The sequence below is a fragment of the Sesamum indicum genome, linkage group LG13 (assembly GCF_026168435.1).
Source record: "Sesamum indicum cultivar Baizhima isolate 11 linkage group LG13, ASM2616843v1, whole genome shotgun sequence".
Taxonomy (NCBI): domain Eukaryota; kingdom Viridiplantae; phylum Streptophyta; class Magnoliopsida; order Lamiales; family Pedaliaceae; genus Sesamum; species Sesamum indicum.
This window is the reverse complement of record NC_142669.1, coordinates 8715065-8731727: the sequence shown is the minus strand read 5'-3', so window position 1 is coordinate 8731727 and position 16663 is coordinate 8715065. Positions and strand designations below refer to the sequence as shown.

Below are 16663 nucleotides of genomic sequence, written 5' to 3'. Positions count from 1 at the left end.
ATTTATAACTATATAGGCTTAAATGCAATTTACCTTTGTAATATTAGTTACAGTAAAACCTCTATAAATTAATAAACTCTCTAAAATAATAAAATTTTTCGGTCCCGACTTGGGCCTTTGTAAAAAATCATCAAATTCGATAAGATAATAAAATAATAATTTTTTGAAAAATTCCTTTATAAATATTAGGTCCCATTAAAACTCTAAATTAATAATTCATAATTATTACAATTATAAATATTATGGTAATTTACTAAAATATGAAGTCTGTAATGCTTTACCCGTTTGATTATTCATGGATGATTTTGCGATGCCTTTTAGATGAGAAGACATGGTTGGGTGTTATAAATTATTTTATTATCATATTGAGATTTATGTAATATATGTTTCATTCATCATGCATGAATATATTTAATTGGTTATAATAGTTATTTAAGTGTAACGAATTAATGTAAACATGTATATTTAAGTAATTCCAATGAATTGATACATATGTCTATGAATATAATAGTTAATTGTATACAATGAATTGATATTATACATGAATATATTTAATTAGTTATAAAAAATTGATTGATGCATGAATATAATCAATAAAACATATATGAATTCATTTATTTTCAATACATGTGTACTAAATTTGCTGAATTTAAAAAGTCTCTATTTTAATTAATAAAATATTAATTTATCGATAAATTAATATCTCTCTAAATTAATAACATTTCATGGTCCCAAGGTTATTAATTTATAGAGGTTTTACTGTATAATGTATTACATTATTTATCACTATGCACCAGGTGGGGTTGGAGAGTGGGGACGGTGACGGGGGTTGGGGGATGTGGGGACAGTGGCGGGGGTATAACGATCATTTTGTAAAAAAGTAAACGTCGTTAGTTATATTCAATGGAGATGTGTGATTGAACTGCATTTAAGAAATTAAAGAGGGATTATTAGTCTGCTTTTTAAAATACATGGGAATTTTATGCATTTTAACCTAAATACAATTTCTACCTTCTGTATTAATAGAAAGTGTAAAAAAAAGTCAATGTGAAAAAATAAAGTAGAATTTTACCCCAAAGGGGGGTAAGTTGCATTATTTTTTAAATCACAATGGTGTAAATTACACTTTATTTTTTTACAATATTTTTTTTGCACTTTTTCGTTAACATAGGGGGTAAATTGTATTTAACCCCCTAAAATTTGATATAATTTCATATAACCCCGCCTTGATTTGAAAAATTATATTTGCAGTCTTGAATTTTTGCTTCCGTCTAACAAATAAATATTTTTGTTCGTCAAAATTCACCGAATTCGTTGATATTAACAACATAATTGGATAAAAATTTATATCAACAAAACAGAATAAAAAATTATGTTTACCCCCAATTGACTTATTACTGACTAATTGCAGATTAAAAATATTTTTTTTATAACTAAATTATCCTTATACATCTCACATGTTAATGTATGATGAGATATATTATAAACGTAGTTTAGTAAAAATAAAATTTATTTAATTTACAATAAGTGAATAAAAACAAAAATCAATTTTCATTCAAAAATTTTATTAAGATCAATAAATTCAATAGACTTTGATTAATAAAAAGACCTATTTATTAAAAAAATAATTTTTAAAAATATTAAATATTATTGTTCAAATAACATAAAATTCATATATAATTCAAATCTCCTAATAAGCGTAATTATCCATGAAAAAAACGTGTTTACCTGAATATTCTCATCAGACTTATGTAAACATTGTAAAGGTACTTTCAAAAGAGAAGCTGTTGGTAGAATGGAGAAAGTGAGAAGAGCGGTGAAGCAAATAGCCTGCACTCCAGCCTCTCAGAGGCTCTTCACTCTCTCTGCTTTCCAGCTTTCTCTCGTCCCGCTCCTATCCATCGCCTCCTCTCTCTACTCCGTCGCTCTCCGCCTCCGCCGCCATCTCTATCGCTTCAACCTCCTTGAGAAACACAGGTAATTTATAGAAATCCAGTGTATGTCCGGTTGTTTACTGTTTATGTGCAATTTGGAAACCAATGGAAGGTTTTTTATACGGTGTTCCTTGAGTATACTTGCCTGTTATTTTTTTTCTGTCAGGAGTCCTTTTTTTTCTAGGTTGTTGAATTCTGTGGTTGAATATATGCTTTTAACGATGGTGAAGGTTGCCGGTGCCGGTGATCAGTGTTGGGAATTTAACGTGGGGAGGCAATGGGAAAACTCCAATGGTCCAGTTTCTGGCGCGCTGTTTTGCTGATGATGGAATTTCACCTCTCATTCTCACTAGGGTATTTTGTTGTGCCTTTTGGATTAAAAATGTTAAGTATGAGTGAGATGCAATGATTTGCGCTTATCTTTATGCTTTATTTTATGGTGAATGGGTCGGAGCATACTTGAAGTTGATTGAGTTTATGTCATCTTAATACAGCCTTGCAAAAAGCTATAACCAAAGTGATACAATTTTCTTCAATAGGAAAATTTAGAACCATGTTCTTACTTTCAGGGATACGGTGGTGCAGATGAAGCCAAAATGCTTCAGAGGCAACTCCGGGGAATATCTGTGAAAATTGGTGTAGGCGCAAATCGAGTAGCCATTGCTGCTAGACTTCTGGAACAATATGGCTATGTAACTTCCCCTGGTGGTTCGCAGAAACAACTATCTGAAGAAAAAACAGAAATTCTATCTAAAGCGGATATGATTGGGGTTGCTATCCTAGATGATGGGATGCAGGTAATACTTTATTTTTCTCAGATGCTTGTAGCTTGATTAACCTAAATCTTACATGTCCATAAGTAGTCAGCATAAGAATCTTACATGTTCATGAATAGAGTCAACATTCTTATATAATAACTGCTTCTTAATGTTGAACTATATAACTTTCTACACTTTTGCTCATCAGAGCCCTATCTGACAAAATTTTCTGTTTCACTATTTTGTTATTTCTGAAGATTCATATGAACGTCTAGTGAACCTCTATTGTCATGTCTGCATATTCTCTAACTTGGTCTTTATAGGAATTTCATTCATGCAAGTTAATTGAAGTATGGTTGGATTTGCACTCATTTATGTGAACTTTAAACATTTCGAAGGCAGCATCTCAGTGTGTGGCGTGATGTAGAGATTGTGATGGTGAATGCGCTGATGCCATGGGGAAATCATCAGTTACTCCCACTTGGACCATTAAGGGAACCTTTGACTGCACTCAGACGAGCTGATATTCTAGTCATCCATCACGCAGATTTGGTATCAATAGATTTAACTCTCTTACTTTGTGCCTTTACTCCTTAATTTCACAATTCCTAAGGTACATATGCCTTACAGATACAGGTAAACGATACAGATGCCTTAGAATCAATGATTCGAAAAGTCAAAGTATCACTTCCAATTTTCTTCACTAAAATGGCTCCAATGCACTTCCTCCCATGTCGAGATGTTTCTTGCAAACTGTCACTGAAGGCTGTAGATAATATGACTGTACTCTGCCTTTCAGGCATTGGCTTTGCTGATTCCTTTATTCAGACAATTGAAAGGGTACCCCTATTTTATTTTAGTGAAGTTTAATTGTGCAGTCTTTTGGCTGTCTCAGGTGGAGAAGTTTTGCCACATCTTAATCATTGTCATGTAGTGTATGTTTTTGTTTCTCAAGGAGGTGTCAACTCTTTGCAGATGGGAGCCGCATATGTGGATCACCTAGATTTCAGTGACCACCATTTATTTCAATTGAAGGTATACATGTCTTCTTTTAGGCTTCTCTCTATCATCATTCCTCCTGTCTATCATGGTTTAGTCTTTCTAAACATGTCTTAATGACTCTCATACCTCTGCGTCTCCATCAAGTTGGTGCAGTTGTCAACTTTTTACATGCCATGATACCTAAAATGTGAAAAATCTGCATCGGTTGCTAGTACCTCTTATATATGAGATGCCATTGCCACGCAGAAGGATGCTTTTAACATTTTTTGTTAAAATTTTCAATTTAGCTTCGCATCACATAAATCTACATTTTTTTTCCAGAATGCTTCGCCGGTGCATGTTGTTTGTAAAGAATATAGATTGACTTTGATGTTTTCTATGAACCTAGGATATTGAAGTGGTACGAACAAGACTTCAAGAACTTGAATCCGAGTATGGTGCTAAGCCAATTGTTGTTGTAACTGAAAAGGTTAGCAGATTCTTGAATAATCAGTACAGGGAGAAGCATATGACCATATTACATTTCCCTTTCTCTCCTGAAATTCCTTTCATATATTGATTTTTACTTAACACCATATTAAGAAGGCACCAACTCAACTTTTCCTCTAGAGGTATAATTTTCTACAAATGAAGTGATCCCACTGATGAATAGTTCCAACTTTTTATTTGATCAGGATTATGACAGAGCTCCAGAGGTACTTGAACATTTGAAACCTTACGAAGTTTTAGTACTTTGTAGTCACTTGCAATTTCTGGCGCACAAGGGAAGCACAGAAGATAGCTTCAAAAAGATTATGTGGGAGCGTTTAAGACAAAGGTCGGGAGTAACTATGTCTTTAGGATAAGGGGTTGGATCTTGTCCATGACAAATGGATACAGAGTTTTTTTGGCTTTCTGGAAACTCTTCCTTGTTCTTGGTTCTCCTTTTACCTGTATTTTGTGATACAGCTGCAGTTATTATTCTATGCTGAACATAGTTCTATATAGTTTGAACTTTTCTCACATCTAGATTTGGAGAAAGGTAAAGTTAGATTAGACTGGAGCTTAGACGAATCTTATCGAGCCAAGTATATTATATCTTAAGTTTATTTGATTTGTTATCGAACATTGGGAAATATGTGCTAATTAATCAAATCAAGCTTTAATCGAGTAACACAACAAGCTTGATTTATTGTGTATAAAATTTTTAGTCATTGATCTGGAGTAGAGTATCTGGTAGTTTGATTTGCTTTTTTCAGGCTTATAGGTAAAATGCATGTATAATTTGAAAGTATAAAAGATTATCAACTTAATGTAGCAAAATCTGAGTTAGGTTCACAAGGAAAATGGGATTGGGTGTGGGACAGTGCGTACTGTGAAGCTGGAATTCCTTTTCTTGGCGGACCAGGAATAGATACTGACAGTGGACCTCATTGACGCGACTTTATGGGAGGAAAAAAACAAAAGAAACACGACGCTTCCTTTATTTCAAATTCTTTGCGACATTTGCTACTATAATATAATTAAAACAAAGTTGAACTCTTCTTTTTCAATAAACAAACTTATCAGACAGAGTCTTTTTCTGAGAACATCAAATTATTAAGACGTTGACTTTTATTTATTTTTTATAATAACATATTTGATTAAATAGGAAAATATTCCCGTTCTTCGTTGTTGCACTTTGGCCCATTCTCATTACTTGGAAGCCCGACAAGGAAGCGTGTGATTATCATCTCTGTTCTCCAACCAAAAACAAGAATAAAAAAATTAAAATATTAAATTGGAAAAAAGGGATGATGCGGTGAGCGTGGATCGAACACGCGACCTTCAGATCTTCAGTCTGACGCTCTCCCAACTGAGCTATCCCCGCGAGATGCCCTTATTGTTATAAATGTTTTATATATACGAGTCTCTTGAAATTTATTATACTTACAAATTTTACTCATTATTTTAAAAAATTACAAATAATGTATTAAATGGCTGTTACCCCAATGGGTATTTGTAATTTTTCAAACAATAAGAAATATTTGTAATTATAATAAATTTTAGAAAAATCTATTGGAGTTTACCTTATAGTTTATGCATGCTATACAACACGTTGAGGGAGTTAATTAAATATCATTTTACTTAAATTTAAATGTAGAAAGAATGCCCATATCCAATTATTTTGAAGAATTGGTACAAGAGAGACAATAGTATATGTGTGATATCATAAACAGGCACATTTATAGTGGATTTGGACACCCATATTGGCCAATCAATGAATTCAATGTTCATAAGGCGTACGATATATATCCCACAAGTGTACAACGAAGCAATTATACAATGCATAATAAAATAATAGGAGCTCAAATGATATTACTTGCGTTGACTAAATGCAAGTAAACAAAAAATTGAAACACCGCAAGATATTTAGCTCAATTTCTACAAATAAATAAGACCTTAACGTATAGCAATTGAGCATTCACACCTCATATACGGAAGAGTATTTTTTTAAGAACGTTATTTGTATAGATGCCGTACTCATATTTTACCTTATAATATATTTATAGGGTCTTATTCAAATTATCCTCAAAAAAATTGGGTAGAGTTTGGGTCTTATCCATTTGAAGCCCATTTAATTTTATCTCTTTCACAATATATTTAAGTTTGCAGTCAAGCCAAATAATTGTGTTACTAAATTAACTTATTAGTGGATTTTTATGACCCGTTGGTCGATAAAGTAAATTAATTACTTAAAATTTCAATAGATGCAATTGATTATTGTTGAAATTTAAATAATGAACTTGATTTTGTCCAAATGATAGACTAATATTTATTTTAAATAAGAATCTTAAACTTGTCCAATAATCAACCGATAATATTAATTGATTGTGAAATCGAGACAAGTTCAAATAAGAATGAAGACATAAAATTACATTTCGTCCATTTTTTTTATCTATTACATGTCAAGTTAAATTTTGCTTAATTTGACCATAAAATTATAAATTTGAGTGATTATGAAAGCAATATGAAAAGCTCTAACATATTTGGTCAAAATTTTAATAAATAATCAATATAAATAAAATTTATAATGAAATAATATATACTATTTATTTTTTAAATATTAAATAAATTTAGTTAAGTGATTTTATAAATGAATATTTTTGGGCAGTAGACCATATTAATACACATGGATATTTTAGGGTATTAAGCCATTACCATACTCATAGATATTTTAATGTATTAGATTCTATTCATATCAATTCATTTAATTTCATGAGTTTAGGATAAAATAGGATCTCTTACCTATTAAACAGGGTATGCATATGAATATGAATATTATTTTTTAAATATGAATGGGTAATATCCTACCCGTTAACAAACATATTATGCTGTGTGCATGTGCATTTATATGGTGATGTAGGGCAAAGACATAAGTTGGTAAATCAAATTATTATTATTATTTATGTTGTATTTATGATAATTAATATTTATTTTTCTTCCCTAATAATTTGGGTTTATACTCTGGAAGAGTGGTGCACTAAGGTCAGCACATAATCCAGTCCTTGCTTCATTCATTTCTTCATTCCTTCTCATCTATGGTCCCGCACTCCGTGAACATGGCGTCAGTCTACTGATACAACGTAGTACCATCCGCTTTGCTTAAAGTACGCATCGCGCGGAGTACGAATGGAGGCGTCCTTCGTATCTAGAGCTAGGACAGCAATCAATTCTGCCGCAGCTAAAGCGGAGAAAGTATTCACAGACATCAAAAAATCTGATTCCAACGCCCACCGAGGTACGCGCGCTCTCTTTCTCGGACACATGTCTATTTATATGCGATGTTTGAAATTAAATTCGATCACCTAGTTTCATATACTATTTTTAGCTTCATCGTAATTGTCCGTCTATTTTGTTGGTGTTTTTTTTTTTTTTTTTGGTTTTAAATTTGAATTCTATTGGAATTTGAAGATTTGGATAAACAATCGCCGAGCGCATCAACGCCGGAGTCCTCAGAGGGAGCAGATGAATCGAAGGTAATAACGCATCCTGTTGGATTCGTTTTTGAATTCTATGTTTCGATTGCGGAAAACGTCTGACCGAGCCGTGGAGATCTTAAAAGGTTGTTTGTTTTTTTTTTCTTTTTGATGGTGACTAAGCCTCCTTTTTAGATGAATGGAGAAACGAGGAGAAGAATGGGATTGGGAATCGACTCTGACGTCAATTCAAAATTTTTGCCGGCTTCCTTGATTTACGTATTTGATGTGGGAACAATAAGCATTAATGAGACTTTGATGTGGCTTTATTGTTATTAAGATTTTGAAGTGGTTTTATCCTTGGATTTTTATTTTCCTTTAACTTTTTGTTCTTTGTTTGTTATGAAAAAATGTGGATTTCTCATATCAAACCTTGTGAACATATGCAAGACTGCCTATAGAAATATTGAATTGTGAAAATCTTCACTGCTGACACAGTTGGGTATAGACTATGTATATGTCAATGTGGTTGTTCAGTTGTCCTGATGTAGCAATTGCTTTACAGATGGTTGCAGATTAGTTGATAAATTATGCAGACGAAATTCATTTATGTTTGGAATGCAGGATTACCATGAAGCAAAGAGTAAGGGAGTAAGGCCAAGGCCAAAGCCAATAAAGACCAAGCAAGACTGGCATGAGAGATTCAGGTACATAAGAATAGGCAAAAGGGGGCCCGAGGATTCCAGGAAGCCTGATAATTCAACAATGGCATATGCAATTTTTGATGATAATTTGTACTTGAAGGATAACAAAGAAGTCTCTGATAAAAATGTAAGTCCGTTTTTATGCATTTACTTGGGTAATTGTCTGGTAGTTTGTTGTTATGCAAAACAATGCTTTTTTAACATTTGATCCGTATGCATATTGGTGTGATTTTTTTTTTTTTTATACAAATTGGATAGTTTATTTGTCCATTTCACTTTAGTTTCTATCCTTCGGTATTTACATGTATATGATTTTTGTTATAATAAATTAGAAAAGTTTATTGGTCCGTTATACTTAAGCTGAAATGTTGAGTTTTTCTTATTGTGTTATTGAAAGTGTTTGGTATGCTTCAGGATTCAGAAGACCAAGTCACAACGGAAAGTTCAAAGGCTATGAACATAGATATCATTCCATCATCAGCTATCGTGAAACAGTTGGCTGTAGCAATCGAGTAAGAATTCTACTTAGCACTTGCACTTTCTTTTGTTGACTTGTGTATATTTGCAGAATGCATTTAGCACTAGAGCTGCAGCCAACTCAAGTGACTATTTGGTGTGCTTTTGGAATGCTGTATTCAATATAAAATCTACATGAAATCACCACTATGGTTATTTATAGTTTCATTAATTTACTTGATTTATTTAGATGCCATTCTGTGTTCTTGCGGTGTCCATGGAATACCAGTTGATATTTGCTATGATCCTTTGTCTATTTGATCCTTTCTTAGGGCTTCAGTAAACTACAACTCCATGAAGGATCTCCTTGTGTCATCTAGAGGCTCTTCACCCATCAGAGAGAAGGCTAGCTTAGGTATCTCAGCGATGAAGTCACTAGTGCTACGTGAAAAGGAAGATAAATTGGCCAGTGAGTTTGGCGGCGACGAAAAAGTTCTGTCTGTAATGAATACATTGCTAAATGCAGGTAGATAATTTGGTAACCCTGCAAAAGCATCTGTTCCTTTTGCTTTTTGCATGCCTGGGGTGTAGGGTTGGCAGATTTTGAGTGACCATTTTATAATTCCAGTGTTTTATGTTGATTTTCACTTCTGGTATAATATTCTGCAAGGTACTCGCAGAAGGATGTTTTACAGGGAGGACTCTCTCAGGTTTGGAAGCACAGATAAATGCCACATCTTTACTTAAGGATATTCATGGTGCTCCTATTGAGAGTTTTGTAGTTAGCCTCTCTGAAGCGGTTGGTTGCTTAAAAACCTTGCGGAAAATGGCATCATTTTGGTCCAGAGTTGTTGCAGAAGTGAGTGAGTCCACATAATATATGCTAATGTAGGAATGTTTGACCTATTTTTATTTGTTTCCATGAACAATTGCTGCAGCTATATTTCTGCAAGGTTTTTATTGCTTTGCATATATGATACTTCCAAGTTATAGGCTCCTGGGACTTCTCTTCAATTTCAAGGGAATGATAAGTCACTACACAAACTAAATTTTGCATGTGTTGTTTCTTTGTGCCTTGAGAAAATGATGCGCAACAGGGTGATGCCATTTTCCCATTCAACTATTCATATTTTGGTGGTTCCTTCAAGTAGCAAATTGGGAATATATTAAAAAATCAAATTTGTTTTCTGTTCAGGTTTATGGTAGATCTAAAATACAATATAAGGATTACAATAGCCTGGAGCACAAATAGGTTTTCTTGCATTTAATGCATGTGCGAACGACTGTAAGACTTGAGGATGTAATTGGGTTGACCATAACTTACACATGTGGACCAAATTGTCGAAGTAGAAAATTTCTGAAGAGGCAACATTACTATCTCAGTTGGACCATTGACGCGGTTGGTGGTTCCACTGCAATGAAACTACCTTTTGAACCAGAAGTAATATAAAAGGTTCAGAAACATACCGTTAATCGTTTCTGCAAATATTTTAATGCCAGCACTGACTTTGTTTCATATGAGGCTTTTTATTGAGGGAGCCACGAGGTGTTTTTGTCTCTTGGTTTTCTATTTGATTCTCTTGGACTACTATTTTTGTTTCTAGAAAGTTTTTGCTTGTCCTAACTTTTAAGTACTGAAGTTTCTTAGTTCCAAATGTGCCCCTGAAAATGGGTGAAGTTTAATTATACACATTCCTACCAGTTTTGACATGACTAGCTCCACTAAGAGGGTTTTGTTTTCCAAAAAGATGCAAACAGAGTAAGACGAAGGTCAGCTCATTTTCTTTTCATAATACTCCTCTAAGCAGCAAGAGAAGAAGTGAGATTGAGGAAGTATGAGATCAATGAAGGAAGTGAAAGAAAACTAACAAATTCTCCTACTACTTGAATGCATGTAATTAGTTAAAAAAGTTAAAAGTGCTTATTTGTGGGCCTTAACTAATTCGTCAGTCATCTTTTTGATATGGTAAATCAGATGCTTTACTGCTGGCTTCTTTAGTATATCAGCTCATGAGGTATTTGCTCAACCATTTCTCGTGCAGCTGAGAAGACTCTGGTATGAAGGGCTATATATTCCCGGGATTCCGACAGATGATATCCCAGACCTGAATTCATGTTTGTTATATCAGCAGTTACAGGTCATCAACTGTTGCATTTCCAGAAAAAGGCGCCATACTGCTGCCATTGAATCACTAGAGTCAATAGAGTCTGTTACATTTCAAGCTACTCCAAATGCCGAGGACTCTTCAGCTTCTGATGGCACGCTTCCTGAAGGTCGTTGTTTTTATGCTAGAACTAAGTCTGGAGAAATTGTGCTTCGATTAGGAGCTGATAGAGAATGTGAAAACCTAACAATGCTTGAAACTGGTGAACCTATATATTCGCCTGTGTTGCAGGTTGGGCAAACATAAATCTCAAGATATAGAACTATGTTTTGAACATTCTACACATGCTTAGTTTATGATCTCATATTTATAGGAACCTCCTTTGCTAACTGAAGATCTTATCAAAGAGACAGAGGAGTTTGTGCTAAGAACGGGAAGGTCAGTGAAAATACATCTATGTTTGAGCTAATTTCTTTTACTGGGTACCTTTGTGTTATATGTGCAGTTGCCTTTAATCCTAAAACACAATCATCATACTTTCAGTAGATCTCTGTTAGCATGTGTTGTTTCTCAGAATAACTCGAAGTTGAGATTATTACTTGCTCATTGCTTTTTCGATATTGGATTTGACATTGTTCTGTGGTAATCTTGAATGATGAATGCCATTGTCTCAGATGCTCCATCTAAATAAGTTAGTTTCTGTGAGTTGATGATTATTACTATTTTTATCTAACTTCACTTGTTTCCGAACCCTTTGAATAAGCTAGTGTCTCCATCTAGGTCTCAATTCTAGCCACAGAAGTCTCAGTCACCTGGTTTTTGTGCATCATTTTGAGTAGCAAATTTTCTTTGCTGCAGCTGGAACCAAATCCTAGATGGAAAACATATTTATCAGCAATGAGTGTTATGGTGGAGCATAATCTGTGGGGTTCACTACTTTCTGCACTATTTGAAATCTTTGACTGCATCAAAAGGACCTAAGAGTTTAGATTCAATTGATGTTAGCTAGGCATTGCCATTAAACGTGTAAAGTGCTGTATGCTAATACTGGATGGGCAGATTATTTGAAACTAAATGATTTTCTCAAGTGTTCAGAGAGATTAGAGGATGACTAGATACAATTTCTTTTTTTGGAAATAAAAATATGAAAGTTCATGTATTTGTTCTCTACGTGGCAAAAACAGTTGATGCAGCAAACATACATTAGATGTTTGTTTAATGATCTTTTTTATGATTGTTGGTTTTTCTGCTCTTTGATGCGACTTCTTTTGTTTAGGCTTTTAGGTTCAGCAACATTACCTGAACTTCCAGTGTTTATTTGTGCTTTTTGTTGCCTGATTATTGTCTATGCAAGTGTAATTTTATACACAGTGGCCCACACCTAGGTGCAGGTGGTTTTAACTTGAAGTAAAAGTCTTGTCTCTCCTGTGTTTCTGAAGGAAGTTTCTGACATAAGTTGCATGTTTTGTTTGTTCAGTGTTGGAGCAGGATGCTCCCAACTGCTTTCAGACATGCAGGCCTTCAAGGTGAAGTCTAATATGAGATGCTTGCTTTTTCTGGTGAAGGCCTTTCTGGTATGTGATATGACAAAAGCTTCAGGACACTGATCCTGCCTAGTTTGCCTTGTTATTCTTGTCAGGCAGCAAATCCAGGTTGCATACTGGAAGATTTTGTAAGATGGCACTCTCCTCCTGATTGGCTGGAAAATGACACTAGCAGTGATTTGGACAATGCCTCTGATGGTGGTGATGTGTCCGTCAAAGGTCAACTTAGTACACGAATGCAGAAAGAAGGTAATGCTGTTAGTATGCTCAGCATAAAATATTATCTGCATGGAGCAACATTTTAGTAAATTTATTAAGAGGGTCAAAAGTTCTCGCTTCTCACTTGTCATTATCAACAAATACTTGAGATTGAATGCATTAGAGGAAAATGACTTTTTGAGCTTGCTGCAGTGGACAAGTATTATCCTTGGTATTTTTCCTCTCATTATGTAGGGGAAGGAGATGTGTTAGTGTTTCCTTTGGAGACGTGCTCACGATTATTTAAGATGCTATAAACTACAAAATGAGTGCTACAAGCAAGTAGAGAAGATGCTGCGAAAGGCTTATATATGAGCCGTGATGAAATTTAATGAACTTTGAGTAGCCCATTTCCTCCTAGTAATTGATGGCAACACCTAGTCCTGTCTCAAAATATAGAATACCTAAATCTATCAACTAAAGAGGACTGAGTCTTGCCTTTTGAGATAGGACAGCTCCACCGACTTGAGAATGCTTACTGAAAGATGACAAGCTACTTTTCCTTTGTTCTCTCAAGGTGAAGCAATTGCAAAGGCAAGAGAAAACCATTCGTCTCAAGCATGCAAAGCGTATTAGAATATTCTCCAGGGTAGGCAGTGAGAGTGTCCAGCATTGAAACCCTAGTTGGCATCGTCTTTCCCACGCTCTAATAATTTTGTTAAACATTTACAGAAGATTGTGGTGTGGATGGGACGAAATTTATGTCAATGGTGTTTTTTTCCTGTGATTCTGACTTGCTACTAATGCCAGAAAAGAAGGGCAGAGGTTTTGAATGGAGCAGGATGAAATGGACACAATTTATTGACTTTCACTACCATGAGATAGGAACCCGTTAATGCAACTTTCAAGTTCTCAATAACTATATCAGAAAACATTTGTCTTTTATCATCTCTTGCATGACTTTTTTCAGATTTTAGTGATATATTATCATAGTAAAGAGTTAGTTTATCTACTATCTTTTCCATCTTTTGAATAATTGAGGGACTTTCTTCTCCTAATGCAAACAAATTGTGCTGATAAATGAGTTGTTTCTGATGGCTAGGCAATTTATGGCGTGAACTATGGGAAACATCAAAACCAGTACCAGCTGTCAGACAAGCTCCTCTTTATGACGAGGACCTGGCTGTGTAAGCTTATTCAGTCAGAGAGATGAAAGTTTGAATTTCTTCATTTTAACTTAAACAAGCAATAATGTAACGCCTTTGTGTAGGGAAGGTATTTTGGATGCTCTGGAGGAAATCTCACCTCCCGAGCTCTTCAAGCAGCTTTTCATTGCTGTTGTAAGTGATCTGTTACTATGGCGCATATCCTTTTGGTACACATTCTAATATGTTTTTTCACATTCAAGTGTTCAACCTGAACAAGCTAGTAAATATACTTCCAAATTCAATATATAAAGGTGTTGCAGCTTCCAACAGTTTTTTGGTTTGTTTACATACCAATTATGTACTCTTGAAACAAAAAGTAAATAATAAAACAAAAGTATATAAATACTAAGAGAATATATCTGGTTTATATTTCACCTGGTCAATCTCGTGTGAGCACTGAATCTGTTCTTTCTGCCATTGATATCTCTTTTCTGAAATTTCAGTTGGGTTCAGGGCTATTAATTGCTGAGGCCACCCTATCCACACATTCAAGTTTGTCAAGCTTTTATAACAAATGCAAGAACTATATTGCTGTCACTTGTCAGGGCAACATTTGGGCTGAGAAACTTGATGATATATGCCAGGTACGCTTTATGCAGTTGAGACTTGTGATCGTATTACATGGGAATAGGGATTATCGGATGCAGTTAATAATTTGGAGTTACATACCATACAAAATATAATGACCTTGAGCTAAAACATTTGAAATGTCCTCAAATGGCGTCTCCAATCTGCAAAAATCTTTCCCCAAATAACATGTGGGCAAACCTAATCAATTATACAAGTATCGCATGTATTTTGTGATGGGTCGCTGTAAAACATTCATCTGTGAAATGTATTGCTCTCACCATGAAATTGATCTTTGTTTGGCGAAACTCGCTTCATGCTATAATTTCCCATTTTATGATGTTGTTGAATTTCTTCTCTTACAGTGATGACTTGTAAGTCTTTACAGGTTTATGAAACAGTAGAGACAATGCTACTAAATCAAGATGAAGCACTGAAGGAGACTGCCCAGCCCGAGGAAACCGCAGGTACAAGTGATATGAAAAACCGTCTCAAGAAACTCAGCTTAATCTTCAGCGGCAAAAATAAATCCTCATCCAAAGCTCCCTCTAAAGACTCAAAGAACAACGAGGAGAAGCCCTTCTCAATATTTGCAAAGAAACCTCCAAAGGCCGCCGCCTCTCCAGCTGATAAGCCTTCTGGTTCAGTTGAAAACGACTGGACAATTGTGTAAGCATGTAATAGTATGTTGCTTTCAAGAACAGCTAAAAGAACAATGCATAACAAGTCATCTGTTTCCTAGCATTTCCCAACGAGAAGGTTGAAATCAAGACTGTTTTTCATGGTACACTGCAAATTAACCACGTTCCAGAAGACTGAGTTGTGACAGGGTGAAGATCTGTTGCCGATCGTAAACACCAAAAGTCAAGGTTTATGTTGGTGCACATTACAATTGGCCGACGAGGACGGGGGAGTTATCAACCCTGGTTGTAAGGAGACTCTAGTTTCGGCTGTCTCATTTTTATTTAATTCTCATATGCAATTAGTTCCGGTCTACAGCAACTACTCCCTACTCTTTGGTTTTACCTTTTACACTTTACTGCAATTAATTGTGGTGGTAGCAATGAGATCCTTTTAACATTGTCTACAGTCCAAAAGGATTAAAAATTTGTTCCAAAAGCTATTTTTTGCTACGAATTAGTAGCAAGACGATGTTTTAATTTTTTGTTACGATGCTATTTTGTATTCAACAATCATATTGCACAAGAAAAGAAAGTACACTAAAATGATAATATTTTAAAATTTTTGTAACAATTATTTGTTGAATGTAGAAAAAGAATTTTGTCTCTAAAATAAAAAAAATTCCCTTCAAATTGTTAATTGCTAAATAATTTTTTTAAAAAAGAAAGACAAATCCTAAATCACGTTCAAGAATCCGTAATAGACAAAAAAGATTGAGCTTGAACTCAGCCAACCATCCAGCTGCTGAAAATCGCATTCTCCCTATTCACTTGGTTTCTAACAGCCACACACACACACACACACTGGCCAAAAATGTGTTGAGGTATTGAGCTGGGAAAAGAGGCAATTTATTGAACAAGAATCCCATTATCATAGTGAAAGAAAGGTTTTTTCATATCAGTAGTAGCAATGTATGGCTCCCTTTAAATACAAAAAGAAGGGAATGAACAGAAAAATAACAGACTCTGACTAATGGAACTAATTAGTAATACACGTCATCAGCAACTTAACTAATTAAAGACGTAATCAAAAAAGAAGAAAAACGCATTATGAGAAAACGCCTTTTCTGGTTCTATACAGAGGCAACACAAACAGCAGCAACAGAGTGTTCATCCTTCACCCTCTTTAGCTTGCTGTAGTCCAGATTTTCAGTATCATTTCCAACACCCCCTGACAAGTTGGACTTGGTTCAACGGCAAACAAGCCCAACTTACCCAACAAACCAGTAAACAAATGACTAGAGAGGGGTTTTGTAAACAAATCAGCCACCTGATCACGGCTTCGAACAAAGACGAGCAGCAAAAAACCATCCTTATAGCAATTGCGCACAATATGACAATCAATATCAAAGTGTTTCATGCGTTCATGAAACACGGGATTAACCATAATATGAATAGCTGCCTGGTTATCACAATGAAACGGAATTGGCAGTGAAACAGTAATACCAAAATCTCGCAGTAGATATAAAATCCATTTGAGTTCACAAGCAGTTGCCACCATACTTCGATACTCAGCTTCAGCTGAGGATCGAGAAACGGTGCACTGTTTCTTCGTTTTCATGATATAAG

General features: G+C 34.8%; 2 protein-coding genes and 1 non-coding gene across 3 annotated transcripts; 2 read left to right on the top strand and 1 right to left on the bottom strand.

Annotated features, from left to right (window-relative positions):
- Window positions 1–1763: 1763 nt before the first annotated feature.
- Window positions 1764–4696, top strand: LPXK (tetraacyldisaccharide 4'-kinase family protein). Its single transcript, XM_011099560.3, has 8 exons — window positions 1764–1977; window positions 2165–2288; window positions 2504–2731; window positions 3095–3244; window positions 3323–3532; window positions 3668–3727; window positions 4083–4163; window positions 4369–4696. Exons 1-8 carry the CDS (start codon window positions 1796–1798, stop codon window positions 4537–4539), a joined length of 1206 nt encoding a protein of 401 aa, XP_011097862.2. The 5' UTR covers window positions 1764–1795; the 3' UTR covers window positions 4540–4696.
- Window positions 4697–5470: 774 nt separating this feature from the next.
- Window positions 5471–5543, bottom strand: TRNAF-GAA (transfer RNA phenylalanine (anticodon GAA)). Its single transcript has one exon. It is a non-coding gene; the product is annotated as a tRNA-Phe (tRNA).
- Window positions 5544–7191: 1648 nt separating this feature from the next.
- Window positions 7192–15584, top strand: LOC105176764 (Rab3 GTPase-activating protein catalytic subunit). The gene is made up of 14 exons (XM_088877229.1): window positions 7192–7454; window positions 7628–7692; window positions 8257–8463; window positions 8751–8848; window positions 9125–9318; window positions 9473–9651; window positions 10835–11188; window positions 11271–11335; window positions 12375–12423; window positions 12537–12690; window positions 13742–13826; window positions 13910–13979; window positions 14291–14431; window positions 14803–15584. The coding sequence occupies exons 1-14, from the start codon at window positions 7346–7348 to the stop codon at window positions 15085–15087; spliced, it is 2055 nt and encodes a 684-aa protein (XP_088733355.1). The 5' UTR covers window positions 7192–7345; the 3' UTR covers window positions 15088–15584.
- The last annotated feature ends 1079 nt before the right edge of the window (window positions 15585–16663 follow it).

Bases quoted from the DNA above. Each gene is read 5' to 3' on its own strand.
- LPXK (XM_011099560.3), top strand. From the start codon at position 1,796: ATGGAGAAAGTGAGAAGAGCGGTGAAGCAAATAGCCTGCACTCCAGCC. The intron at 2,732-3,094 runs GTAATACTTTAT...TTTCGAAGGCAG, and splicing joins TCCTAGATGATGGGATGCAG to CATCTCAGTGTGTGGCGTGA. The intron at 4,164-4,368 runs GTTAGCAGATTC...TTATTTGATCAG, and splicing joins TTGTTGTTGTAACTGAAAAG to GATTATGACAGAGCTCCAGA.
- LOC105176764 (XM_088877229.1), top strand. From the start codon at position 7,346: ATGGAGGCGTCCTTCGTATCTAGAGCTAGGACAGCAATCAATTCTGCC. The intron at 9,652-10,834 runs GTGAGTGAGTCC...TTTCTCGTGCAG, and splicing joins GGTCCAGAGTTGTTGCAGAA to CTGAGAAGACTCTGGTATGA. The intron at 13,827-13,909 runs GTAAGCTTATTC...GCCTTTGTGTAG, and splicing joins TATGACGAGGACCTGGCTGT to GGAAGGTATTTTGGATGCTC.